This window comes from Dasypus novemcinctus, chromosome 23 (assembly GCF_030445035.2).
Source record: "Dasypus novemcinctus isolate mDasNov1 chromosome 23, mDasNov1.1.hap2, whole genome shotgun sequence".
In the NCBI taxonomy this organism is placed as follows: Eukaryota; Metazoa; Chordata; class Mammalia; order Cingulata; family Dasypodidae; genus Dasypus; species Dasypus novemcinctus.
The window spans coordinates 28,602,090-28,629,105 of NC_080695.1; the positions used below are offsets into that span (position 1 = coordinate 28,602,090).

At 56.2% G+C, this 27,016-nt stretch overlaps 1 protein-coding gene across 5 annotated transcripts; it reads right to left on the bottom strand.

Annotated features, from left to right (window-relative positions):
* Positions 1-1,674: 1,674 nt before the first annotated feature.
* FBXL19 (F-box and leucine rich repeat protein 19) lies at positions 1,675-26,725 on the bottom strand. 5 transcript variants are annotated; one of them, XM_058286045.2, is made up of 12 exons: positions 26,404-26,725; positions 24,946-25,146; positions 23,500-23,643; positions 23,291-23,377; positions 22,980-23,198; positions 22,445-22,477; positions 20,161-20,672; positions 12,867-13,030; positions 12,623-12,784; positions 7,584-7,802; positions 5,943-7,479; positions 1,675-1,777 (listed from the first exon to the last, which is right to left on the bottom strand). In XM_058286045.2, exons 2-11 carry the CDS (start codon positions 25,120-25,122, stop codon positions 7,301-7,303), a joined length of 1,896 nt encoding a protein of 631 aa, XP_058142028.1. In that variant the 5' UTR covers positions 25,123-25,146; positions 26,404-26,725; the 3' UTR covers positions 1,675-1,777; positions 5,943-7,300. The 5 variants fall into 5 exon arrangements, with proteins under 5 accessions (XP_058142028.1, XP_071067297.1, XP_071067296.1 ...); XM_071211196.1 differs by having other exon boundaries at positions 22,316-22,477; XM_071211194.1 differs by lacking the exon at positions 1,675-1,777 and adding an exon at positions 5,095-5,725 and having other exon boundaries at positions 22,316-22,477; positions 26,404-26,530.
* Positions 26,726-27,016: the final 291 nt, after the last annotated feature.

Here is a 27,016-nt window from a genome sequence, read left to right on the forward strand (position 1 = left end):
GAGGTAACCTCACAACAAGGGTTAAGTGAGGTAGCCTATGAAAATCCCCTACCTTGAAGTAGTCATTCAGAAACTTACCTAAATCCGCAGTGGCAGAAGTAGACACCTTGGGCTTATAGGAACAAGAGTCCTACATCCTTTGGAATGACTCAGTCTCCCCATTCAGAAGCTGCTGGCCCCTGGCACCAGATGGAATGCAAACTCCCCCCCCCCCCCCCCCCCGAGATCCTGGTTCTGAGGAAGAAGTTACCAGATCCCAACAGGTTTCCCCTTCACCCCATTCACAGCTACAGGGACATCTGTGAAACACAATTTATTATACAAAACAAGGTGCATCAAAAATTCAGTGTCAACAGTTTTGCATTCCAAGGACTAGGGACTCAACCTTTTCCCGTAAAATCCGACTTCCTTTTTCCTCACCCCATTCCTCACTAGGGAGTCAGGCCAGGCCCCCAGACCTGACCCAGGAGAGTGAGAACCAGATGTAGAAGCACAAGGGTGTTCATCACAAGTGCAGGTCTAGGGGAGTGGGGTGGGCACTGCCCCTTCTGCGTGGGAGGTGGGCTTGGACCTCCAATATCAGGGAGGTTCCTCCGGGGAAAGGCTGGATCTATGCCTGGGGTAGAAACTCCCAAATCCCTCTCTACAGCAACTAAAGAGCGTGGAACCCATCAAAATGTGGGGGTGGGGAAAAGTTTCCCCCGAAATGCCAACCATAAAGTAGATTCTACAAGAACAAAGCAAGAGTTGCCTGCCTTCTGAGACAGCCAGGGGGGTATGTAACCTTCTGACCTCCCCCCTGTACAGGGGCAAGTAGCTGAGGGTCAGCACCAAGAGTCTGACCAGGGTCTGCCTGCCTCCCCACTACCTACTGCATGAGCCTGACTGAGACCCTTCCACTTTCTCCCGTGACCCTCCCAACCTAGGTGTCGAGTACAGCCTACGGAACCCATGGGACAGACTCACAGGGTAAATCTCCAGGAATGTGGAGATTTTCCCCAAGGACTCCGAAGGCAGGAATCTGGTCTCTACCTGAGAATGGCCACAGGAAGTGGCTCGGGCCAGGGACAGGGAATGAGGGAGGCAGTGCTTGCAGCAGTGCTCCACACCAGCCTCACACGGCCTGTAGCTCCCCCTGCAGGCGGCTCAGCTCATCTAGCTCCTGCTTGTGGCGGTCTGTCTTGTGTGCTACCAAGGAGCGGTAGAAATGCAGGGCAAAGGCCACAAACACCAGCCCCACGGGTACCATGATGGCTGTGGAGGCCATGGCTGCTTGCCAGCCTGGCCCATGGGCCCCACCAGCACCACAAGCTTGCCGGGGTGGGCAGGCCTCAGGTGGCCCAACCTGTGATGGGACTATAGAAGGGGATGGCGGGAGTTTGGAAGCTGGGCTCAGGGAGGTGGCCACAGGTGGCAGAGTCCCAGGCACCTGGGAGGCAGGCAGCACAGGGGCTGCTGTGCTCACAGGGGCCCCAATAGGAACAAACTTGACCCAGCCGACCAGGACAACTTCAGCGAGGAAGAGGAAGGTGCCCAAGGCAGTGGAGAAGCCCCAGGCCAGCTCCACATAGCGGTGGAGTCGCTGGTGCGGTGACTGGTGGACAGAGTTGAGGTTGTGGATGTTGCTGACAGCCTCGATGTGCGGCAGGAGACACGTGGAGACCATGAGTGCAAAGAGGTGGACGGCCACCAGCACGGTGGTACAGGCGCTGAAGGCTACTAGCAGGCCTGGCGGGTATTCGTGGTCGCTTTCCAGCTGTACCTCTACCATGGCCACCTGTGGGGACAAGAGGAGAGGGATTGAGTGCTCATAACCTCCCCCATGGGAGAGGCTTTTGGGGTCTGTTTAGTGCACTGATGTGTCCCTGTGACCTAGAGAAGATACCCAAAGAAAGTACCTAATCTTTGCTGAGTGAATGGGCAGCCTTGGCAAGGTCCTGTCTTGTCCTGGGCTTGGTTTCCCCCCCGGGTATTGAGAGGGCTAGACGATGTTTCTAACTTGGTGTAACTTCGAGGTTAAAGAGCACAGATTCTGGAGCTGCCCTGCCTGGTTTCCAATATCAATTCTACAGCAATGTGATCTTGGGAAAGTGACTTAGTTCTCTCTGTGACTCAATTTCATCATCTGGAAAATGGGGATTAAGAATAGCACCTACCAGGAAGCGGACTTGGCCCAATGGATAGGGCGTTCGCCTACCACATGGGAGGTCTGTGGTTCAAACTGCGGGCCTCCTTGACCCATGTGGAGCTGGCCCATGTGCAGTGCTGATGTGCTTAAGAAATGCCGTGCCACGCAGGGGGGTCCCCTGCATAGGGGAGCCCCACGTGCAAGGAGTGTACCCTGTAAGGAGAGCCGCCGAGCGTGAAAGAAAGTGCCCAGGAATGGCGCCGCACACACGGAGAGCTGACACAGCAAGATGACGCAACAAAAAGAAACACAGATTCCCAGTGCCGCTGATAAGGATAGAAGCGGTCACAGAAGAACACACAGCAAATGGACACAGAGAGCAGACAACTGGGGGGGAGGGAAGGGGAGAGGAAAAAAAAATCTTAAAAAAAAAAAATAGCACCTACCTGCCTCATCGGGTTGTTGGAAAAACTAAGGCAGACAATACACAATGCTCAGAACAGACTGAGGCATACAGTAGGCACTCTGTATTTGCTCTTACTATCAAAGCTAACACTAAAGTCCTTGGTCTAGCTAGCAAACTGGCACTCTGTGAGCCAAAGCCCAATTGCAGATATGTTTTGCTTGGCTCACACAGTATGCTTGCCTTTTTTTTTTTTTTTAAAGAATTCAATCAGTTGCCAACTTTTAAAACTCAGGAGATTGCATGTAAATATCCCAATTTCTAGAACCTCTTGAAAACGTGGAAGATCTGGCCTTACCAGTCCACATCCCTACAAGGCAACTACAGGCTGAAGCACAGTCATGGCTGTTCCCTTTGGACAAGTAATGGGGCCCCTGGCTGGCCAAAGACCTCTCCCCAGCCAACATGACATTGGAACTGATGACCCTATTCTGGGCTTTTATCAGTTTGGACTTCCTGGGGGACCTTGGGCAGATGTATATCTTAACATCTCTGATGATCAGTTTTCTCATCTGCAAAATGCCCCAGTCGTGTGCCTCCTTCACAATGTACATAAAAGCCCTGCACCCAGTGCCTGGCACTTAGTAAGAATTCAACCCAAATTGTATAATGTTCTCATCCTAACTCAGGGTAACTGGATTCCAGAATCTGGGTCTTTCCCCAACCCTGGTTCTTGTTGGGCTCATGAGCATGTTCTGGGGCTGGGGGAATGTGTGGTAAGAAGACAGGGCTGAGTATTTTGGGAAATTGGGCTGTGGCGGGTGTTAGCAGATATTTTCCACAGATGGTATCTGGGCCAGGTTTAGTCCTGGTTTCTCCAGGGCCTGGCCTAGCCTTGCTCTCCCCTACCAGACCTGGGGCCAGTCCTGCTCCAGAACCTACACATCTGGCTTCTTGATCCTGCAGAGAAGGCTCCAGCCCTTAAGCTGTTGCCCCAGCAACCTGCTAGTCCAGCAGCAGGCGGGACTGTCCCCTTGGGAACGGGCTGGACCGTGGAGCTGGTGGGGGTGGGGGGGCTTCCCCAGCTAGGTCTGTGGGTGGCGAGGTGGAGGGGCGCCAACTCTGTCCCCAGGTAAAACCCCCTTCAGGAAGGGTGGGCTGGCTGGTGGATCTTGGGCTACTTTACTGAAAACCATGGACTGGGGACGACTTTTCAGCAAACAGACTTCCTCTGTTACTGTTCAAATACAGAAGCACAGAGAGGAAGGGACAAACCCAAATCACTGAGTGCCAGGACCCCCACCTCAGCTGCCTCTACCCCATCTCCATACCTCTCCTCCCTGGAGCACTCTCCTGAGAGGACACTCCTCCACCTCACTTCTCCTCCTGTCATGATGGGGAGCTGGGGAGCGGGGGGGGGACACTCCTGTGTCCTCGTTCCCACTCTGTGGTCCTTCATCTGCTAGTGCCCTTGGCAGAGCCCTTGCCCCACTTTTGGCCTGTCCAATGAATGGAGGTTATTTCTGAGCCATCTCTGGCATGTGTCCCGCTCTGCCGTGCTCAGATCGAGGACTCCTGATAACAAGAACCGCGGTTCATCCCTGGGCGGGTACTAGGCAGCCTACCGTGGCCGCACCCACCATGATCTCACCAGATTTCCCGCTGGTGTCTGAGGGAGTGGAGGCTCATCCAGGTCACACAGCTGTCCACAGGAAGGGAGAAGGCAGGGAGAAGGCAGGGCCCATGGTCCCCAGTTCCTCACCCTGGGACTTCCCTCTGCCCTACTTCCTTTGGGTTCAGGCTGGGACGGTTAGGCATCAGCATCCTCCCACACCTGCAGTTTATCAGCTTCCTTCCCCAGCAGCTTCCTCCTGGCACATCTCTTCTCAAAGCCTCCCTCATTTGCACTCAGCACCCTTTGTGTCTTCTGGATAGTAGCCGGCAGTCCAGGAATTGGCCCACCTTCTGTGGGTGACCCCTTCATTCAGTTTATCCTCCCCTATCCCCCAGCCCAGTGTATGGCCCCAGCTGCCGGCAGGCTCCTCGCTGACCTCTTTGCCCTCCTGTTGCCCGTTCATCCCCCTTGGTGACCTCTTTTTCCTAACCTTGCCCTGTTAATGCTTCTGGGGGCCTGCTGACACACACACCCCTACCTAAGAGAGACTTGTAGTCCCCTGGGACCTGGTTTGTTCCACTACCACTACCCCCCTAACCGCTGTAAAGCCTGCCTTGCCTCTCCCCCGCCCTGTCTCCTAAGAGGACCTGATGACCTCACCCACGACCCTGTGCCCCCCACCATGTGCTTCACCTCCACCCTGGGCGCCCCCTTCCGCCCCTCACCATGGCGAAGCCCGAGAGCAGGGCAGACGTGCGGCTGGAGGCTTTGAGCTTGGCCCGGCTGAGGTAGAGGCGGCGCCAGCTGAGCGCCCGCAGCGAGTGCTGACTGGCGCCCATGAGGTCCAGGTAGCCGCGGTGCACGAACTCTCGGTACGTGGCCGAGCCCGCGGGGCTCTCGGCCTCGGGGTTCAGCGGGGCCTGTTCGCCCGCGTCCCCCTCGCTGCCCTTCATCCTGGGGACGGCAGCACCCGGTGGGCCCGGCGGTCACGGCGGGGGCGAGGCTCCTCGGGGGCCCCCGGAGGGCCGGTCCAAGCCGGGGGGAGGCCCCATCCCCGGGCGGGGCGAGCGGGGACGCAGGCGGCGGGCGCCCAGGAAGAGGCGGCGTCGGCGGGGAGTCCCAGGGGCCGGAGCAGGACAGCAGAGGCCGAAACAGGAACTGGGGCGGAGGCGGAGCCGCGGCGGCCACATGATGGGGTGGAGCCAGTCCCGGGCCCGCCAGTCGATACCCCGAGGGTCCCCGGTACCCCAGTCCACCTAGAGCATCACCCAGACGCCCGAGCCCATCGAGGCAAAGGCCCGGCCTCAGCCTCTCAGGGCCGGGAGCTTCCGAGCCCCGTCGCCCCCGCCCCCTCCGAGGCACACCTGGACAGCCCCAGGTGTCCAGACTCCCGTAGAGAACTCGAGGAATGTCAGCTCAGGGGCCTCCAACCCAGCGTCCTCGTTCCAGGGAGTCTAGGAGGTCACAGACCTCAAACCCATCCAAAGAGGCCCTCCTCCAGGAGTCTGCGCGCGAGCATGCCGGCCACCGCCGCCCTACCCCGACGTCGCGGACAGATACACGAACTCGGCGACCCCGGCTGGAAGATTTTGAGTTTTATAGCAAACCGTATTGTACAGACTGGGGCCCAGGGGGCCCAGCCCGGCTGGGTCCCCCACCTGCCCACCCCTGCCGGGCTGCTTCCACCCCTCCCCCAAGCGGCCCCAACCTCAAGCCTTTCGCGACCCCCAGGCCCCACTCTCCTCCGGCCTTTGGTCCGCCCAGTCCCTCCCCCCACCCGCGCACCTCCCTGTTACCTGAGGTATGTGGATAGATCCCCCCTCCCCTACATGGTACGATCCGGCTCCCCACGGAGGCCAGCGTTGAGGGGCGGTGCCTAAGCCCGCCCCCGCCACCAGAAGCCCCGCCCCCGCGCTGGAGGAAGGGAGGGCCAAGAGTCTGTTACTAAGTTCCCATGGCAACTTAGAGGGGCCATTTCCAGCTTAGCACTGGCATCGGGAGGTGTCCATTGGCTGCTATTTCCATGGCAACCAGGAGTGGCAGTTCCCTGGGCAAATGGGATACAAGTTTCAACGACGGTGAAAGGGTGGGAAGAGCCAAGCTGGAGGAGTCCCATCTTCCCCATCATGGGCTCAGGCATTCCCCCTCTCAGGGCAGGAGGGGTGGAGCTGCTCAATACAATAAAGCGAGAGAGAGCCTGGGTGTGGGGCCCTCCAAACCAGGTGCCCACCAGTCCAGTCTCAGTCCAAGCTGGTCCAGTCCCATCTCACTCCAGCTCCCCCAGGTCCGAGGTTCCCCCGGTTCAAGTAACACTTCAGTACAGATGAATGTTCAAGTATTGTGTGGGGAGGCAGGCAGGGGGCTGGGGCACCCCTTGCCACTCCCCGGGGCCGCCGTGCTGAACAGCGGGTAGGCCCGCGGCACCCCCTCCTCGCAATAGCTGCCATTGTCAGTGACGTTCAAGGAGTCAGGGATGGGGAAAAGGAACTGACATCCGGGGGGTGGGGAAGGAGAGGGGTGACCCCCCTGAGGGGGTACTACTGCCCCCACACCTGCTCTTGCCCCCTAACCCCCACTCAGCTCTGACTTTTCCCTGCTCCCAGAGCCCCCCAATCTCTGACACCCGGATCCCCAATCACTCCTCTGGTTCCCCTTTTTGGCCCCACCCCCACCCCCCAACTCCAAGTATCTGCTCTTTGTTCCCTGAATCCTTGGTGGTCTGCTGTCTGCCCCTTCTGCCCCCCTCCCCCCAGCCCAACTTCCACCTCCCCCAGCCCCCTGGCTCCCAGTATCTTGTATACAGATACCCTTTCCCCATTCTCCCTCCCCCCTTAAACTTGCACCTTAGCCCACCCTCCCACCATCCCTTTGGCTCAGCACCCCCCAGTACCTCTGACCCACTCCCCCCCAGGGGATGGACAATGAAGTAGGTGGAAGGGGGAGGGAACGGGAAGGAGAGACCCCCAGAGATATCAGTGCAGGGGGAAGGAAGGGAGCAGGGAGGCTGGCTCGAGTCCCTGGGCAGGAATCCCAAGTCAAAACTCAGGAGTCTCAAATCGTGAGGTGGGTGACCTGGCCTCCTGGCGGGGGGTGAAATGAAAGCCCGAGGTCCAGGCTCCTGTATGAGTCCTGGGGGAGGGTGGGGGGCACCCAACTAGCTGTCCTTGAGAAGGAGCTTCTCCTCTGGGCAGCGGAAGGGGCCTGGGGGCCCAGCGGCCGCTAGCCGGGCACAAGCTTCGGGTGAGAGCTGGCGGCAGGAGCGCAGGTCTAGGCGGCGGAGGCGTGGGCAGCGGCGGAAGAGCGGGAGGCAGTGGTCCGTGAGGCGGTGGCAACCTGGGAATGGGGCAGTGGCAGCTGAGACTAGGTATGTGCACAAGGGACAGGTCTGGGCCAGGGGGCCCGACAGGCCTGTAGGACAGACAAAAGGCAATGCTTACCAGCGAGATTGAGGTGCACGAGGGTCTCGCGGAGAGGGGAGGTGGGGGCCGTGAGGAGGTGGACGCTGGGGTCCCCAACGTGGGCGCAATGGCTCAGGTCCAGGGCGCTGAGCTGGGGGGCGTGGCGCAGCAGGAGCCGCAGGGAGGCATCGGTCAGCTCCAGGCCTGCCAGGCGCAGCTCGGCCACCCCCTGCAGCCGCCCACGGCTCTCTGTTTGGCCTGGGTGGACAGACGAGAGGTCAGCACTCCCAGCCACTCCTGGCCAGGTGCCAGGGCAGGTGGACCAGCTGTGTTTCCACACCCATATTCCTTCCTGCCCCCCACACCTGCTCTGGCCATAAGGGAGCCTCAGACCTGCTGTGCTCTCTGTCTTGCACTGGGACCCGATGACCCTACCCCTCAGCCCACTGCCTTGCCTGACCTGGCCTCTGCCCCTAGCACCTCCCCTGTAAGGCCTTCCAGGATGGCTCTATCTGAGCCTATGGCATTCCACACACTCCTACCTACCCCTTCCCTGCATTATTTTTCTCCCTTTTGCACCCTCTGAGATAATATTTATTTTTTCTCCTAGAATATAAACTCCACCCATGAAGGCAGAAATTTTTGCTATCCCCAGCATTAGAGACAGAATAGGTGGCCAATAAATATTCCTTCATTGGAAGTGGACTTGGCCCAGTGGTTAGGGCGTCCGTCTACCACATGGGTGGTCCGCAGTTCAAACCCCCGGCCTCCTTGACCCGTGTGGAGCTGGCCCATGCACACTGCTGATGCGTGCAAGGAGTGCCCTGCCATGCAGGGGTATCCCCCGCGTAGGGGAGCCCCATGCGCAAGGAGTGCACCCTGTAAGGAGAGCTGCCCAGCACGAAAGAAAAGTGCAGCCTGCCCAGGAATGGCGCCGTCCACACAGAGAGCTGACACAGCAAGATGATGCAACAAAAAGAGACACAGATTCCCGAGCCCTGACAACAACAGAAGCGGACAAAGAAAAACACGCAGCAAATAGACTCAAAGAATAGACAACTGGGGTGGCGGGAAGGAGAGATAAAAAAAAAATTCCTTCATTATCTAGCAAATGGCATCCCTAAAGGACGACCTTCTCAGGCTCTTCTTGGAGGCTTGCATTGCTCCTGGCCACTGCTCTGGGTCAGCACCATTCTCTGCTGCATGCCTGCCCCAGCCTCCTCCCTTGTTTCTCCGCTTCTTCCCAGCACCCAAAGAGTTCTCAAACACAAACCGGACAACATCCTCCTCTGCTAAAAACGCCCTGAGAGCAACTTAAAGAAGCCCAATTACCTTGATAGAACATTCCAGTTTCTACAAGGCCTAGTCCCTCACTTAGCTCCTAACTGCTCTCCCTCACCCCAAACACTTGGGCCAAGGCCCACATGTGGTCCTGCCCTGCAACCATGCCTATGCCCCGAGCTCCCAGGCCAGAGCTCAGAGACCTGCTTGCCCCCACATTTCTGGGGTAGAAGTGCTCTAAGGTCTCACTTGTGGCCTCAAAGCACACGGTCTACATTTCTTTTACTGCATCTGCCGCATTCATGCATTAAAAACATTTAACTAAGAGCCTGTAGGTGCAGGAGCTGCCATCTATTGAACCCTTACTGTGGGCCAGGCTGCAGGCGAAGTGCCCGCCACCCCCTAAGCCAGTGGCTCTCCACTGGAGGGCTGCAGCCCCACTGGAGGGTTGGTCCCACCCCCAGAGTTTACTTTTCTCACAAGTCCTCCAGTGATGTCCAAGCTGCTGGTTTGGGGGCTACACTTTAAGTACCACAGCCTTGGGAGACAAGATCTCTGATCACCATTCCTGTTTTACAGACAAGAAAATTGAGGTTTGAACCACTAAGCAATCTGGCCAAGAGCACATGACTATGACGTCACAGAGCCAAGGAAACCCAGGCCTGATGACTCCAAGTCGAAACTCTTCCTACAGTGCTCTCAGCCTCCCAGGCTTAACTAGATCAGGTGTCACAAACTCATGACTCCAGCCTACAAAAGTGGCTGCTGGAGTCTGCTTAGAGACAAATGGAGAACAAAAAGAAAAGGAGGGAAACGGACTTTGGCCCAGTGGTTAGGGCGTCTGTCTACCACATGGGAGGCCCACGGTTCAAGCCCCGGGCCTCCTTGACCCGTGTGGAGCTGGCCCATGCGCAGTGCTGATGTGCACAAGGAGTGCCGTGCCACACAGGGGTGTCCCCCGCGTAGGGGAGCCCCACGCGCAAGGAGTGCACCCATAAGGAGAGCCGCCCAGCACGAAGGAGGGAGCAGCCTGCCGCCCACACTTCCCGTGCCGCACAGAAGCAGACAAACAAGACACAGCAAAAAGACACAGAAAACAGACAACTGGGGGAGGGGAGGGGAATTAAATAAATAAAAAAATAAATCTTAAAAAAAAAAAAAAAGGAAAAAAAAAGTTTTTTTGTAATAGAGAAATTCAGATGTTGAGCTTTTCCTTGAATAAATCCCAAGATCTGGCATCACTGGGCCACCCCTCCACCTGACAATGACTGGCTGGAGCTGGGGTGCTTAGGGCTACTCCCTAATGTCCTCCGCCAAACCTGTCACTTCTGTTACCTGCCTGGCCACCTCTGTGGAACCTTGACTTTATTAGCCCTGAATCCCACCCAGCCCTGTCTTTGAGGAGCTGAGAACCTGGAGGCAGATACAGCGACACACATGATCAACCTTGGGCTGCCAGAGCACAGCAGAGGAAGGCGAGGTCATGTCTGGTGTGGGCAGGGGAAAGAGAACGAGGACCTGTCTGAGCAGGTGGCCTTCAAGGACTGTAACACGTAGGGAGGTGGGAGAAGAGAAAACCAGGCTGAAAATAGCAGGGGCCAAAGCCAGGAAGTAGAAAGATGGGTGGCTCAGAGTGGGGAGCCAAGATGGAAAGGTGTTGGGCCATGCACTACAGGCTTTGGGGTCTGGAGGCCTCATCTCTGCGAGTTCCTGGCACGGGCCTGAACTGAGATGAATCCGACAGGAGGAGGTGGGGCTGCCGCCCAGCTTTCCCACCTCATGGAACGCACCATTCCCCAGGCCCACCCCACTGCTTGCCCAAATCTTCTTGGCTCCGCCCAGTTCCAATAAGAGTGGGTAGTGGCCAAACACCCAGCCAGGCTTGGCCAGTTGCGGTCTGCAGCAGTCACTCAGGCCCTCTGGGTCTTTTCTCTGGTGCCTTGTCTAGAAAACAGAAGAATCCTACTCATTCTCAGGGCTGCTGCGAAAGGAGCAGGGTGGGGAGGAGCCATGGCTGTGAGAGAACTTGGAAAAGGAATTCTTTGACTCCCTTCTTTCAGGCCCTTGAAGAAATCTTCTTTCTTCAAAAGAGATCTCTCCCTCCTGTTCCTACTCCTGGCTTGCTTATGCCATTTATTCATGCAACAGGTGTTTACTGAGCACACCACTGAGCAAGGTGCTGGGAGGCAGTGGGCAGACACAGTCCTTGCCCTTCCAGAGGCTAAGGCCCTAGGGGCAGGAAACAGATCTAATCGAATCATTTCCAACTGTCCAGTAAGGTGGAGGGGCAAGCTGGGAGGGGGCCTGGGTGGGCTGAGAGGGACTCTGATCTCTATAGGGTGGAGGGCTTTCAGAAGGAAGTGGCATTTAAGCTGAGACCTAAAAGATGATTAGGTGTTAATCAAGTGAAGGAATAGAGCATTCCAGACAAATGGAGGGAACAAAGGCACTGAGGCTGGGGGGAACTTAGCAAGCAGGGAAGGTGGCTGAAATGCAGGGCCAGCACAAGAGAGATGAGGCCAGGGTGATCATGGGAGCCAGACTCTGCTGGTCTTAGTGGCTGCAGTAAAATGTTAATCTTTATCCAAAGAGCACTGAGGAGCAATAGGAGTTTAGAGCACAGAGTGACATGACAGATTTGCCCTTCTGGATGATTTCCCTGGTGCCAGTGTGGCGGACAGGCTGGTGGGGGCCAGAGGCAATGCTGAGCCAGCCCTCTCCTGGCTACACCAGGAGCTCTCAGGCTTCAGTGCGCCCATCCCATCCCAGGGAGCCCAGGTCTCCGCAGTCAGCTTTCACAAGATTCCCAAGGTGGCCAAACTCAGCTCCCAGAACATCCCTTACACCCAAAAGGAGCTTCCTGCCTGCCCTACCAAACTGCTGGACATTTGCAGTCTCCTCTGCCCTCTGGAGACTCAGCTTGAACAGCATCTCCTCAAAGAGAGCTTCTCTCACTGCCCCTCCTCCCTGCCTTATCACCTCACACTGTGACCTTCTGTTTCTGGGTCTCTATTCTGCACAACTGGGGTCCCACCAGGGTAGCAACTAGGGCTAATTCAGTTTGAGGTCTCCAGAGCCTTCCCCAGGCCGAGGCCCAGAGCGTGCACTAAGGAATACAAGCTGACTTTCCCTGACGGGGTCTCTGGGTGTGTCCTGGCGAGAAGAGGTGGCTTTCTGAGCTGGGAGATGACACTACCACCCTCACGTGAGCCTGCAAGTCAACTGGCAGCCCTTCTGCTGTATTCCTTCAGGAAAATTCTTATTCTTTCACTGAAGGGCAGCGGGGTATGGGGGCTAAATGTATTTTGACTAGGCCTACATGTAAATTTTTAAAGAATTTGGATTAATTACCATCATTTCAAACCTGAGAGACTACATAGAAAAACCCAGGTTTCTGACTCCTTTAAAAAAATGGAACAGCCTGGCCACATCAGGTTTGCATTCCTCCACGGCCAACCCTGCTGCCTCTCTACACGAGGCTGGCTAACAGCCCTGTCTGGCCCCTGGCTGCTCCCAGGATTCTCAGTCCATCCCCGTCTCATGCTGTGGTTTACTATGTAATTATCTCCCCTTCCAGAGGGCAGAAGCTGTGTCCTTGTCTCCATTCCCCCGGCTCCTATCAGGGCCCAGCAACAGCAGGTGAGTGAGTGAATGACCAACCACCCAGCAGGGCCCCCTAGTCATGTTCACAATTCCTTTCCCTTCTTCAAATACTTTAACACACAGCATGAGTCAGAAAAGACTCATACCTCCACCTTGCCCAACCCATTCTACAGCTGAGCAAACCGGGGCTACACCTGGTTTGGTGTCGGGTGGAGGCAGCAGCAGCTCTCGGAGTTGGGAGTCTTTAACATCCTCGATCCAGCGGAGGTCCAGGAGCCGCAAGGCCGGCAGCGGGGCTGAGCCCAGGGCAGAGACAGAGAGCCAGGAGCAGCCAGAGAGCACCAGCTCCTGTAGGCCTGCGGGGGTGTGGGTCAGGGAGGGCTCTGCCCCTGGCCGGCTCCCTCCCCACCCCAGCCCCACCTCGCCCCCCACCCCTACCTTGCAGTCGGTTGAGAAGCCACATGAGCTGCTTCTTAGAGACACCTGTCCAGCTGAGGTCCAGGGCACGGGGTTGGCGCCGAACCACACCGCTCAGCATGGGCGGGGTCAGTGACTTCCGCCTGCTCAGGTCCATTCGCGGCCACAGACGCTTGTCGTAGCACCTATGGACCACAAGGAGGAGACAGAGACCTCAGTCCTTGGCTTTCAGGGTGTCCACAAACCTGCGTACTCCAGTAACTCACAGCAGCCTCTCCTGGCCCAGAGACAGGGCCAGGGGCAAGAAGCTCCTGGGTTTGGAGCCCAACTCCATCACTAACTGGATGCAAGCCCCTGGGCAAGTCCATTCCTCTCTCTGAGCCTCAGAGTTCTCCTTCATAAAATGCAGATAATGGTCCAGACTCTGCCTGCCCCACAGGGCGGCTGTAAGATCAAATGAGGTTACTTTGCCCTTAGAAAGCATTTTGCCAAATGCGTACACAAACACCCTATACTATTTGCTCTAAGGCCAGAGGGATCCTTCAGGAGCAGCCCCACCCCCACCGCTGGCCACCTTTGGGTTTCTAGTTTCCTCCCTTGCTAAATTATCGTAGCTCACCAGCACTGCTGATCTCTACTGCTCTCTGCCCTTCATCCACATCTGCCTCAACTTGGTAGTCACTTGCCCAAGGCTTGACTTAGAGCCCTGATATTTTCTCTTTATTGGATTGCTGTGTCTGCCCCACTAGATAGAATGTAAGCTCCACAAGGACAGATTTCTTTTTTCCCTTCTGTATCCCAGCAGGTAATTTGTTGTACGAGTGATGAACAAGTGACTGAATGAATGGTGCCAAGCCCCTGTGAACTACATGACACTTCCACTGAGCTCCCTCCTCCCACCTCCTTTATAGCTCTACACTGATGTTCACCGGAACGATGTTTACAGAAGGCCTGGTAGGTCCCAGGGACTAAAGCTACAAAGACAAATGAGGCCTGAATAAAGTCAAGCAGGTTTCCTGACAGCAACATGTACCAGAGCCTAGAATATCCATATGTGCACAGTGAACTAGAGAGGTATTTCACTAATTTATTTCACCAGGGAACCTTTCCACTCCTGATCCCTCCCAGGGTGATCCAGTAACACTTTGTGGAGAAACTCTTCTAATGCAGTAGTTCTCAGGGGCAAGTCAGGAGATTCCCAATGGACTGGATGACAATGTCAGAAGCAACGGGTGGAGCCCAGGGAGCTGTATCCATGCCCCCTTCTTGGAGTCAACAAGCTAAGCCAGAACAGTGATTCCCTACCTCCAGCCATTTGCTGTCCACTAATCTACAGAATATGCATTTATCTTTAAATAGATCTCTTCTGCACTTTTAAAATCAGTATTGTTTACATAAACAGAAATTAACCCTAAAAAGTAAATGCAGATGGGAAGTGGATGTGGCCCAAGTAACTGGGCATCCACCTACCACATGGGAGGTCCTGGGTTTGTTTCCTGATACCTCCTAAAGATGAGCAAGACAAGCTGGGAAGTGGATTTGGCTCAATGGATAGAGCATCTGCCTACCACATGGGAGGTCCAAGGTTCAAACCCAGGGCCTCCTGACCTGTGTGGTGAAGCTGGCCCATGTGCAGTGCTGATGCACACAAGGAGTGCTGTGTCAATACAGGGGTGTCCCCCGCATAGGGGAGCCCAATGCGCAAGGAGTGCTCCCCGTAAGGAGAGCCGCCCCATGCAAAAAAAAGTGCAGCCTGCCCAGGAGTGGTGCTGCACACGTGGGGAGCTGACACAGCTAGATGACGTAACAAAATGAGACAGATTTCCGGTGCCTCTGACAAGAATACAAGCGGACACAGAAGAACACACTGTGAATGGACACAGAGAGCAGACAACTGGGGGCGGGGGAAGGGGAGAGAAATAAAAAACAAAACAAAACGGTGAGCTGATGCAACAAGAGACACAAGGAAGAAACACAACTGCAGACACAACAAGCAGGGAGCAGATGCGGCTCAAGCAATTAGGCACCTCTCTCCCACATGGGAGGTCTCAGGTTCAGTTCCTGGTGCCTAAAAAGAAGATGAGCATACAATAAACAGACACAGAGAGCAGATAGAGAGCACAAACGACGAGGGGAGAGGAATAAATAAATACATATTTTTTTAAAAAAAAGTAAATGCAGGACAGCAGATGTGGTTCAACTAGGTGAGCACCTCCTTCCAACATAGGACGTCCTGGATTTAGTCCCTAGTGCCTCCTAAAAACAACAACAACAAAAAACCAACAAGCAAACAAATGAAAAACCAATGCAGGGGCGCCAATGTGGCTCAGGAGTTGAGCGATGGCTTCCTATACACAAGGTCCCAGGTTCAATCCCCGGCCCCAGTACCTCAAAAAAAAAAGAAAAGAAAATGCAATCCTTATTCAATTCTAGCCAGGTGTTGCTGTAGATTTAGACAAGTGCCTTAAGACTATTTTTGTTAGAGAGAGATACATGAGCATTGGACAGGTGCTAAAGATACACTAATACCCAATGGAAGACTTTTCAAAAGTAAAGGAAGGTTTAAGGTGTGTTTTTGTGCCACCTACAACCTCAGGCACACTACAGAGGCCAGGTACACGATCTGAGGGCATGCTGGTGGCACAGACACTGAAGCTGCCATCCCTCTAGCTCTCCCCCTTGAACCCTCTTTTAGCATTCCTGCCTCTTCCCCTGCTGGTGCCAGCCAATCAACATAAGCGAGCCTCTCAGAGGCTAAGAAAGATAAAGGCAAAACATACTACACTAATGATAGAAGTTGTCCATGCAGAAAGAGTGCGGGGTGTGGGGAGTGGGGTATATGGGAATCTCTTATATTCTTTAATGTAACATTTTGTGATCTATGTATCTTTAAAGAAAAAAGGCAAAACACAAACCAGAAAACCACCTACCCTTAACCCAGCTTCCACCTCTAGGTCTTGCCCCTTCTCTCCTTCCACGTGGTGAAATCCTGCCCTATCCAAAACTTCTCCCTGCCCACTACAAGCCAGCCTTGAGCCTCAACTCAACAGCCACCACCTCCTTGAAGCCGTTACGGATCCTCCCCGGCTGGAAGGGAACTCCTCCCCACAGGCCCCAATTTGTGCTTCTGGACAATACTCCATGAGACCGGGCCAAACCACCCGCCCTCCTGCAGACATTTCATCCTGGCACACAGTGAGGCTCTGCTGGGAATGGCAACCCATCCAATCCTACAAGGCCCAGTACTGATGCTTCTTCCCTGACGTCTCCTCTGACCTTTGCTTGCTGAAAGCTAATCAATCCCTGTGCCTTCATGTGCCCAAGACACTAGGATTATACCTTATGGTGCAACCAACAGTCACCAGGGCCCTCCTGGCACCAGGAGCGCTGGCCCCCAGTCATGGAGCAGGAAGAGACAACAGGGCCCTGGCCAGACAGTCCAGGGTGACACAGACAGACATCCTGTGGCAACTGAGACGATACAGGTCACGCCTAAGAGTCACTGCGAGGACTGTGGGAGCCCAGGACGGGAGATGGGACAGGGGAGTCTCCTGGAGGGACAGTGGCTCACTAAGATTTTGAGGAAAGCAGGAGTTAGCCAGGCAAGGGGAAGGGAGGAAGAAGAGGCTGTGTGTTCCCGATGGCGAGGAACCTGTGTCCAGCCCCAGTGGGGAGAGAGCACACCAAGACCTCTGGGGACCTCAAGCAGCAGGAACAAGGAATGAGAATACTGGTGATGATGACCCCAGCACCATAACTAATATTCACCGAGCATTTATTATGTGCCAGATACTCTTCTATGCATTAAGTATTTAACCTCGCAACAGCCCCAGGACCTAAGTATTATTATTATCATCATCCCTTTTCATAGTTCAGGAAAATGAAGCCCAGAGAAGTCAAGGAATTTGTTCATGGTCCCACAGCGACTAAGTGGTGGCAGAACCAGGGCTTACACGAAGTGTTTATGACTTGAGAGCCCGACCTCCAAGCGGTAGGGGGCTCATGTAGAGGCTGGAATGCAGGCCACAGAGCCCAGAGGTGAGGTGGGTGAGCTGTGGGGGTCTGCATCCCAGCTCAGCCACCTTCGCACTGTGGGTGCCCTTAGGAAAGTCACTTGCGCTCTCTGGGCCTCCATTACCCAAACTGAATGTCTAACAGGACAGTGTGGGGTTCACTGTGAGGGCAACAGGGGTCCTGCCCAGGTAGCTTTTTAGCTGAGGAACGTGACCCTGAGGCAAGAGGCTGGGAGAATACCTGGGAGGCCCAGACAGCATCCCGGGGAGGTGGGGCTTGAGGCCCAGGGCAGAGCCCCCATTCTCTAACCCATTCACCTTCCCTTTGACTCCAGCCGCTCCTCTGACCGAGGCATGGGCCTACTAAGCTCACCTCCAGAATCCTCAACTCTAGTCCAAAACTTCCCTCTTGCAGAGGCCCTCTGGGACGCAGAGACAGAGGAGCCCCAAGGGCTGCTTGAAAGGAGCTCACAGCCTCCTCGGCTGGCCACAGCCAGTTCTTGCCTCCCGGAGCTCTCTGGGCAATCTGATGCTACTACTGCCCCCCAACCTGTCTCCCTCCAGGCCTTGCACCCAGCCCCAGGGGCCCTGAACCTATGTTCCACTCCCACCCTTGCTACCCTCTCTGCCCACACCCTTCTTCCCTGCAACTCAACAGCACCTCCTCACCTGCCTGGACCCCACCCACCCTCCCTCCTCTTACTCTCGGTGGGCCACTGTACCTCCAGGTTCCAAGGGAAGATGGAAGCCACCAGACAGGAAAGCCTGCAATTTCCCACCCACAGACTCTTCTCTAGCTCCACCCTCTGCTACCTCTTTCCCACACTCCCTCCTGATTTCCTCACCTTCACTCATTCATTCATTCAACAAATATGTTTTTGGTATCTACTATATACCAGGCATCATCTTAGAAACTAGGGTTACAGCAGCAAACAGAGAAAGTCCCTGCCTGGTTGCTGACATTCTGGAGTTATTCCTTCCTCAATCCACTGCAGTCCGGCTTTGTAGCATCCCACCCCACCCCCACCCAACATAACACAGCCAAGGATACAATGACCTCCCTGGAGCGAAAGCCAATTCTTGGTCTTGATCCCCTCTGACTCTTGCCAATAACAGTGCCTATCACTCGCTCCTTCCTCAGTTGCCCTCCTCTGTAGGTCACCCCTCTACTCTGGACCCCCTCCAATGCTCTGGCTGCTCTTTCTCTAACTCAGAAGTACTGACATTCTGTCCTCTGCCCTCTTATTCAAAGCTGCTACGGGGAGAAAGAAAACTGCCAGATCAGTCTCTTTCTCTTGAGCCTCAGAGCTGCAGATCCACCTGCTCTCCTGCTAGCACCACCTGACTGGTCCACAGGCCTTCCAGACCAGACATGTCAACATCTGAGCTCTTTGCTTTCCCCACCAGAATTCCTGAGCTCAGGGAATGGAGTTGTTCAGGCTCCTCAGCCAGAAACCAGCAGCCAGAGCCACTTAGTCACCAAATTCAAGCCATTCTGCTTCTTACAAAGTTCTCAATCTGAGTCCCTCCTCTCCATCCCCACGGCTCCCTGCTCTGCCCTCCACAGCCTTCTCAAGGCCCACCATTCCACTGAGTGTTTAGTCCCCTTCCAGCACCCTGCTAAGTGCTGTGGAGTAGCTGTCTCATTTCTCCCCATAGTCTGAGTATTAATATGAACCCTGACTCCAGGTGAGAAAATCGGGGCCTTGAGAAGGGCTCTCCACCTCACGGCCACACAGCTGGGAAGGGCAGGAGTCCCCACAGATGAGACCCCTGTTCCCAGCCTCCAGGCCCCCGCTGGCAGCCACCACACAATCCAGCCCCTCTGCACTCCCACTTGCGTTCACAGGTCTCCTTGAGGCAGAAATTAGATCCTCTTCAGGTGTGGATCTCACAGGCCCTGAAGGGGCCTCAGCACACATTTCCTCAACTAATACCTGAGGCTGGGGCCGCTGCTGTAGTGCTCTGCTTCTATGTGGCAGGCTGGCAGGAGCGCGTCAGGGGCACAGACAGTCTGTGCTTTCAGTCTATATTTGTAACTGAGTGGATAATAATTACAGCTGAGGCATTAAGCAGTGTCTATTTCCCAGGTCCTGTCCTCGGTTCTTCACGTCTATGAACTCACAAAAACCCTGCTGAGCAGAGACTGCAGTTATCCTGGTTTGAGGGATGAAGACACTGAGCTGCGGGGAAGGTAAGAAACGGGCCCAGCGGCACACTGCTCAGCAGCAGCAGATGTGACCCCAGGCAACTTGCCTCCTGAGCCCCTGCAGCAGGCCCGAAGGCATGAACCAGCGCCCCCGGCCTTGCTCCAAAGGAAGAGGCCTGGAGTTGGGCCCAGGCACTAACTTAACCGCGGCTTGGGGTGTTCTCCTTCTCTATTGGCTCAACAGGGACATCAGCCTCCCTCACAGGGCTGCTACGGAGAGGAAAACATCATTTGTAGAGTGCCTGGGAAAGAGCTTCAGTGAACTCAGTCCAACATTTCTTGAGCACCTTGCCACATGCCAGGGACAGAAAGATAAGACAACACAGAATCTGTCCCCATCCCCAGCAACTGAGAATAGGAAAATGAAGTGAGGACGGCTCATCGACATGCAGGAGGCCTCTGTGCTCCCGTGGGGGAACATGGTGCCGGGGGGCTCAAGAAGGGCGATGGGATCCTGTCAGGGTGAAGGCAGGGAGGAGCAAGTGGCTGGGCAGGGTGATGGCATTTCTGAACAAACAAGCTTCCAGGAGGCAGCAGTGGTACCAGGACACCTGTCCTGTAGCAGGACAGGATGAAAAGAAGGTGCTGGAAGTGGATCCATGGAAGGAAGATGCTATAAGCTGAGGCAGGAGGCTGAAGCATGGCTGCCTCCCAGCAAGGAGCTCTCTCCAGAGTAATAGGGAATGACAAGACTGTGCTTGGAAGACAGAGAGTGAAAAGGAAATGAGGTCAGCCCTCAGCACAATCCATGCACATACTAAGCGCTCAATAAATGACAGCTATCAGAGGGAGAGTTCAAATTTCTGGTTCTATGACTCCCTCTCAATCTGACTTGGGGCCTCAGCTTCACCTGAAAAGGGTGGCGTGAGGGTGAAATGAGCTCATAAATGGAAAGCAGCCTGCATATGGGAAACATGGAAGAGTTACACTATGTACATCCACACATCCACACACACACTACCGAAGTGTGTGTGTTCCTTATTATCATCCACACAGGAGCAACAAGGCCCAGAGAGGGTCGGAGACCTGCTGTAGGTCATACAGTAAGTAAGGAGTGCCGGCAATGGAACTCTGGCCTGTCCAGGCCACTCACCAGCGGCTCCAAGTCCGGCAGACTCGCATGCAGACACACAGCTCACGGGGCCCGAGGTGCTGGAAGACACGAAGCCAGGCGGCCCGGGGCAGGGGATGGTCGGATCCAGCAGCCAAAGGCAGCGTGTCAGGCTCAGGGCTTCGAGGTGGGGGCCGTACCACATGCCGCTCCAGCTGTGGGGGCCGGGGTGGTGGGGCAGGGCCCAGGGGCCAGCTGAGCAGGGGCCCCCCGCCACCAGGGCGCACAGCCCGGCGTCCCCCACGGTTCTCCTTCTCGCCCGAGCTGCCCCGGGCTGGCCGTCGCCCATTCCGGGCCTCGCCAGGGGCTTCATCCTCACTCAGCGACGTCCCTGATGAGTCGGAGTCAGAGTCGGAGTCTGAGGAGGACGAGGAGGTGTCGGGTACCCGCTCCAGAAGCTGGCACATCCGCTTGAAGCGCTCCAGCTTCTCCCTCTGTGGCGATGGGGATGGCACCGCAGGGCCCTCGGTAGAAGCCAAAGACGGCTTTGGTTTCTGCAGGGAAACAGGGTGAAGCTGTTCTTGGGCTTGGTACTCACTCTCCCACCCCCCTTCCCCAAGGAGTCACCAGGGAGTGAGCAGCCCAAGGGACAGTCCTGCATTCCAGCCCTAGTTCTGCTCTAATCACTGTGAGACCTTGGCCACACCACTGTCCCTCACTGGACCTCAGTTTCCTTATCTGTAACATGATGGTGCTGATTCATACAATTATTAATCATTGTATGAATTAACATAGAATTATGGGGGAGTGGATGTAGCTCTGTGGCTAAGCGCCTGCGTCCCAAACACAAGGTTCTAGATTCAATCCCTGGTACCGCCTGAAAAAATTAAAAAATTAAAAATTTTAAAAAAGACTTCAATGGCTTATAAATTTCTGAAAGCAATGAGGTACAGAGAACAGTTAAGAGACCTAGTTTTGGGAATCGGATTTGGCCCAACGGATAGGGCGTCCACCTACCACATGGGCAGTCCAGGTTCAAACCCCTTACTCGTGTGATGAGCTGGCCCACGCGCAGTGCTGATGTGTGCAAGGACACTCGTGCCACGCAGGGGTGTCCTCGCGTAGGGGAGCCCCACGTGCAAGGAGTGTACCCCATAAGGAGAGCCGCCCAATGTGAAAAAAGTGCAGCCTGCCCAGGAATGGTGCCGTACACATGGGGAGCTGATGTAGCAAGACGATGCAACAAAAAGAGATACAGATTCCGGGTGTCGCTGACAAGAATACAAGTGGTCACAGAAGAACACACAGTGAATGGACACAGAGAGCGGACAACTGGGGGGGGGGGGGAGGGAAGAAAAAAAAAGACCTAGTTTTGAATATTAGTTTGGCTTTCAACTCTGCGTGTGTCCTCGGGAAGCCCCTGCTACACTGTCAATAATACAAAGAGGCTGGATAAAACAATTTTGAGCAACAATATCAAAATACCATCAATCTCCCACAAGGAGAGCCCCACGCTCGCAGACTCATGACTGCCTCAGAGTGTCTTCACATAGTGAGAAGCTTCACTACCCTTTTTTAGCCAAGAGGAAACTGAGGCATAGAGAGGTTGACCTGGCCAAGGTTACAAAATTGCCAAACAGCGGAGGCAGAACTTGAACACAACCAGAGACCCTTGCGTTTACTGTGTCAGTGCAAAATAATGTCTGAATCCTGACTCTTCTGTGTGACCCCTCGAAGTCTCTTAAGCCTCTCTGGGTCTCATTTTCTTCAAATCTAGGTAGAATTTTAATTAGAGTTCACTGACTTTCTCTATCTCATTGGACCAGTTGGTAAAATAGATAACATCATCCCCATTTCATAGATGAGGACACTTGAGGCTCAGAGGCACTGGTGAGTTTCCAAAACCACACAGGGAACTGGCAGTTGGATAGGGATTTGAACTCAGTTCTTTCCCCTTTAAGGCTTGGAAAGATGAGGCAAATGTACCAGACGAGAAGCTGTGGCTCCTATGGCCTGGCCCCAACCCACTCTCCCCCTCCATCCCTTCCTTAAGGTTTAGACACCCATCATGGCCAGGTGGAACTAGGGCAGGACAAGGTGAGCAGGAAAGGACAGGTCTCTTCTCCAGGGTGGAGGGTGGAGCAAGGAAAGGGAGAAGAGGGAGGGAGAAGGGGGAGGGAGGAGGTCCCCGGCACACCTCCCAGTTCTCGGGAGGGAGCCCAGGGTGGCAAGACGAGAAAGCCTGGCTCGGATTCAGAACCCTGGGGGGCAGAAGGCCGGGGCCGCCTGGGTCCGATCCTCGGAGGAGGCAGGCATCTCCACCCACCTTCTTCAGGTGCCTCTCCCGGCCTCCTTTCACCTACCAAGGCAAGAGGAAGATGTAGGGGAAGCGAGAGACCCCATTAGCACCTCGCTGCCCAGGAAACTAAGGTCCATGCCCTTCTCTTAGACTACAAATCCCAGAAGCCCCCCTCCCAGGGAGAACTGAGCATGCTCACCTTGCAACCAGTGTCTTGGCTCACGGAGCATGCTCCCATCTCATCTTTCTTCCCCCTCAGGCGTCTTCCAGCCCCTCCCTCCTCCTCTGTAGCAGCTAATTTGAGCATGCTCTCTCTCCCTCCTCCCTAAAGCACCCAGGGTTCCCAGAGCTCCCCTGCCTGGTGTCAGTTCTCCTTACCTGTACCTCTCCTCCACATTGAGCATGTTCTCCCCTTCCCCCAATAGCTCCAGAACTACATCTCCCAACAACCCCTGGGGAACCCATAGAACACTGCCTCCCAGCCCACTACCCTCAAATGTTCCAGGACTACACCTCCCAGCATCCCATGGGCCTGACCTAGTGAGCATGCTCCCTGGCTCACCTTTTTCCTTGGGGTGGGGGGCTCATTCCCTGCCTCCCTCTCCTTTCGTTTGGGAGGCCCTGGTACATCCTCCGGGGGAGGGCCAGCAGGTAGGGGGCCCTTGCGCCTAGGTGGGGGCGGTGGAAGCGGCGGCTCCTCCGTCAGCTTCCATCCACTCCCCAGGCTGGCGCCCTCCTCGCCATTGTCAGCCCTGCGGCGGCCTGGCCCCTCTCCTGAATCCTGGGAAGATGGGGACTGGGGGTGAGGTCGTGCACAGCTCCCTGATGCACCACCTCCCCTAGGCCAGCCCCTAGCCCAGCCCCTGCCCCTACCTTGCTGGTCCGGCCTTCCTGGGTACAACGAGGGCACTCCCAGCAGTTGGGGATCTCCGCATTGATGACACCCTCAGCCTTCCCCATCTGTAGGCAAGAGGGCAGAGAGGGGATGTAGGGTACCAGTGAGCCCACAGCCAGTGCTCCCCACTCTCTTGCTCCCTGACAATCTGCCCCACCCCAGATTCCAGGGCCCCCAGGGTTCTCACCTTCAGGCAGCCAGGGTGGACGATCTCGTTGCAGATTGTACACTCCATGAGGCTCAAACCAAATTTCTCTTCCTCTCCCTCTACCGTGTCCTCCTTCCCAGCCTCCCCACACAAGAGGCACACAGCTGTGTGTGGGAGCACAGGCTGTGGGGGAAGAGGGGATATCAGGGACCCCAAAAGCAAGTTAACAGAGGAGAGACCCTTCCTTCTGGGAAACCTTTGCCAGCCGCTGGGGAAGGAGTTCAGATCCCATGGGCCAAGCTGGGTCAAATCCTGACTTTGCTCCTTTTGGGCTCTATGACCTTGAGGAAATGGTTTAACCTCCTTAAGCCTCTGTTTCTGCATCTGTCAAATGGAACTGAGAATTTCCCCCTTGTAGGCCTGCTGTAAGAATGAGATAACATGAGAGGCATTCGATACATAGTTATCAGTGGTGACTGCTGCTGCTGGATCCAGGGCCTGCATGACCCTGAAACTGTAGCTGGCTTTGGGGAAGACCATGGCCAAATATGACAAAAGACCCAGAGAAGGCTGGAGAGGGCACAGCAGCAGCTTGCAGTGATTCTGAAGTTGGGCAATAGGCAGAGGGAGCCCAAGGGTTGCCTGTTGAGTGAGACCCCTGGAGAGCACTGAAGACAGCTGGCTGGTCCAGGGGAAAAAAGAAACAACCTTCGGACACTGACATTAAGGAAGACAGTGTAATACCGTCTCCTACCCAGGATGCTGAAGCTTGGGAGACAGGCTCAAAGAAGGAGCAGATAGGAGACAGGAAAGGGGGACAAGGGGCTATGGGGAGACCAGCCAGGAAAGTGTCTGGGAGAAGGAGGGAGGTGGCAGTGAGGGGAGGGGGTACAGGATGTAGCTGGTTCTGTACAGCCCATGGGGAGCGACTGCTCTCAGGATGAGGGAGGCAGGGAGGAAACCCATGTTTCCCTGACACCTACTGTGTGCCAGGCCTTGCAGGAGGCATGTTATATCAGGCTGTTGCTTCATTTTGACACCTCAGCAAAGGGAACATTTTACAGAGAAGGTACCTGAAGCTCAAAGCGATCTGCTCAAGGTCACATGAAGGGTGAGCCTAGCCTCACTCAAATCTAGGCCCGCCCTGAGCAGTGAGGAAAGAGGCCAGGGAAGGGCAGGACCTGTTCACAGCAGCCAGCTCTGAGGCTTGGCCTCCTTGTGCACAGACACCTCTAGGGAGGAGCAGCATAGAGGCGGAACTTTCTATGGGTCCTTGTCCCTGGAAGGTGGGAAAGGTGTGAAGGTAAGGACTGGGACAGATTCTTTTGTGCACTGTAGCCCTGTAGACAAAGGTGGCTGGGGGTGGATTTTAAAACAAACCAGTGAAGGAAGTAAAGAAATAAATGAGTGAACACTCAGCAACTCTGCAAAGAAAACACCAGGCACCCCAGAAGGGCGCTCGGGCCAGGTGGGGACAGAACTCACGGCAGTGCACTGCCGGAGCAGGCACGATTGCTTCATGCGCCCGGGCCCCCCAAACTTCTTCATGTCTCGGCAGAAGTGGCAGTCCCCGCACTCAGTTCGCACACAGGCCCGGCAGCGGCGGCAGCGGGTTCGGCGTCGGCGCGCTCCGGCCCCCGGCCCCCGGCTGCTCGACGACATTGGGGGCGTCAGCAACGCCGAGGGCTGTGGGTTGATGGTGATAGGGTCAGATGGGCCTGCTGGGGCCCCTGACCTGAGAGACTCCTGGCAGCTTCCCCCCACCCTAGACAGACAGAGCTGGCCCTCCAAGGAGATCACTCCTCCTGTGGGGGCAGGGTGGGGGGCACGCCCTCTACTCAAGGTCTTTCTCTCCACAGCACACCCAACCCCCAGGAGCCAGAAGTGGCTTCCTGACCACGCTCTGCTAACACTTCCTTAGTGCCTTCTTCCTTAGAGGGAAGGAAGGGGCACTGGGTCCTCTCCTCTGACATCCCCACAGGCAAGTTCCTTGGGAAGGCAACGGGCTGGTCTGTGGAGTTCCTTAGAGAGATTCCCACTCTTCCCCCCTTATCCAACTGCAGTCCACCCCAGGCTTCCCCAACCTGAAATTCCCCAGATTTCCCTTTAAGATGCACACAGATAGCTGGGTGGAAGCTTCAGGCTTCTCTCCTCTCTCTCTCCCATGCCCAGAGGAATCACCTTACCCCCAACACTACCCCCACCCAATCTCTTTTCTCCCCAAACTTAAGATATCCTCACCCGATCTAATGGGCTAATGGGATCCTCCCCCTTTCCCCTCACCCCTAACTATCCATTCTCTACCCCTTTTCCCACAGCTCTGAGACTCCACTGAGATGCTCCTTCAGAGCCCCCCCCCCAAGCGCAGGACTGAGCCCCCCTAAGCTTCTTCTGCTCCACGACATTCTCCCCTGAGTCCCTCAGGTCAACCTGGGCAATCTCCCAGATCCCCTGGGGTTCTAGAATCCAGCCTGACATCTCCACACAGCTGAGGAGGGGCTCGGCTCTGGGTCCCCCAGCTTCCCAGGCTGCTGTCCATCCCTAATGGTCTAGAAGCCCGCGGCTCCCCTTCCCACGGCTCCTCCAGGATCTCACACGGACTCAGCAGGCCTGGAGGGTCTCTTCCCCGCCAGAGTCTTACCCCGGTTTCCCCCTTTAATAGGGACTTCCAGACCCATCCATTGGGGGGGACGGGGCCCTCCAGCGCTCCAGGGGAGGGGTCTGGGGGGCGGCGACTGCAGGCGAGGGTGGGGGCTGCAAATGGAAGGGGGTCTAGGAAGGAAGGCCAGGTCCCTGGGGCTGAGTGGCAAGAGGGTTGGAGAGGAGGAGTTGGGAGCAGAGGGTGAGGCTGGGGGCGGGGAAGGCAGCTAGCGGCCCGGCTGAGGATGAATGGGAGTGGGAGCTGCCCGGGGCTGGGGGTGAGGAGGAGCCGCACGAACCCACCTCACACGTGTCCCGGGAGCCATCTCTCCCTTCTCGGCAGCTCCCGGCGGGTCGGCGGCCATCGGCGGCGGGGGGGCCGGGCGGCGCGGGGCGCGGAACGCTCAGAACGCCGGGGTCCACGGCCCCCCGAGGGCGCTCGGCCCCTCCCTCCGGCGGAGGCCGGGACGGCGGCGAGTGGAGATGGGGGGCGCCGGGGGCGAGGCCCTCCCACGGGCTGCGGCGCGGCCCTTCCAGGGGGAGGTCCTGCTCCGGGGGGCTCAGTCCCTCAGCCCCCCCAGGCCAACGGGGGCTCCGCGGGCGCAGGGTGCTCAGCTTCTGCCTGGGCCCCTCTCAGTCCGGGGTCCCCGTCCCAGCTCCCCTCCCCCTCTCCGCCTCTTTCCCCGGCACCCCCGGCCCTTTAACTGGCCCCTTCCCGGCCCCCACTGCCCAGGGGTCCAGGGCCAGGCCTGGCCCCCCCACCGTTTCCGGGGTTCAAGCCCCGCCCACCGCCGGTTCCCGGGGAGGGGGGGGTCCTGGTAACCTGCCCCCCTCCCCTGGGCCCGCCCCTGGACTGCGGCCCCCGGCCCTACGGCTACGGGGCGAGGGGAGGGGGTGAAGGAAGCTGCTCCGGCCC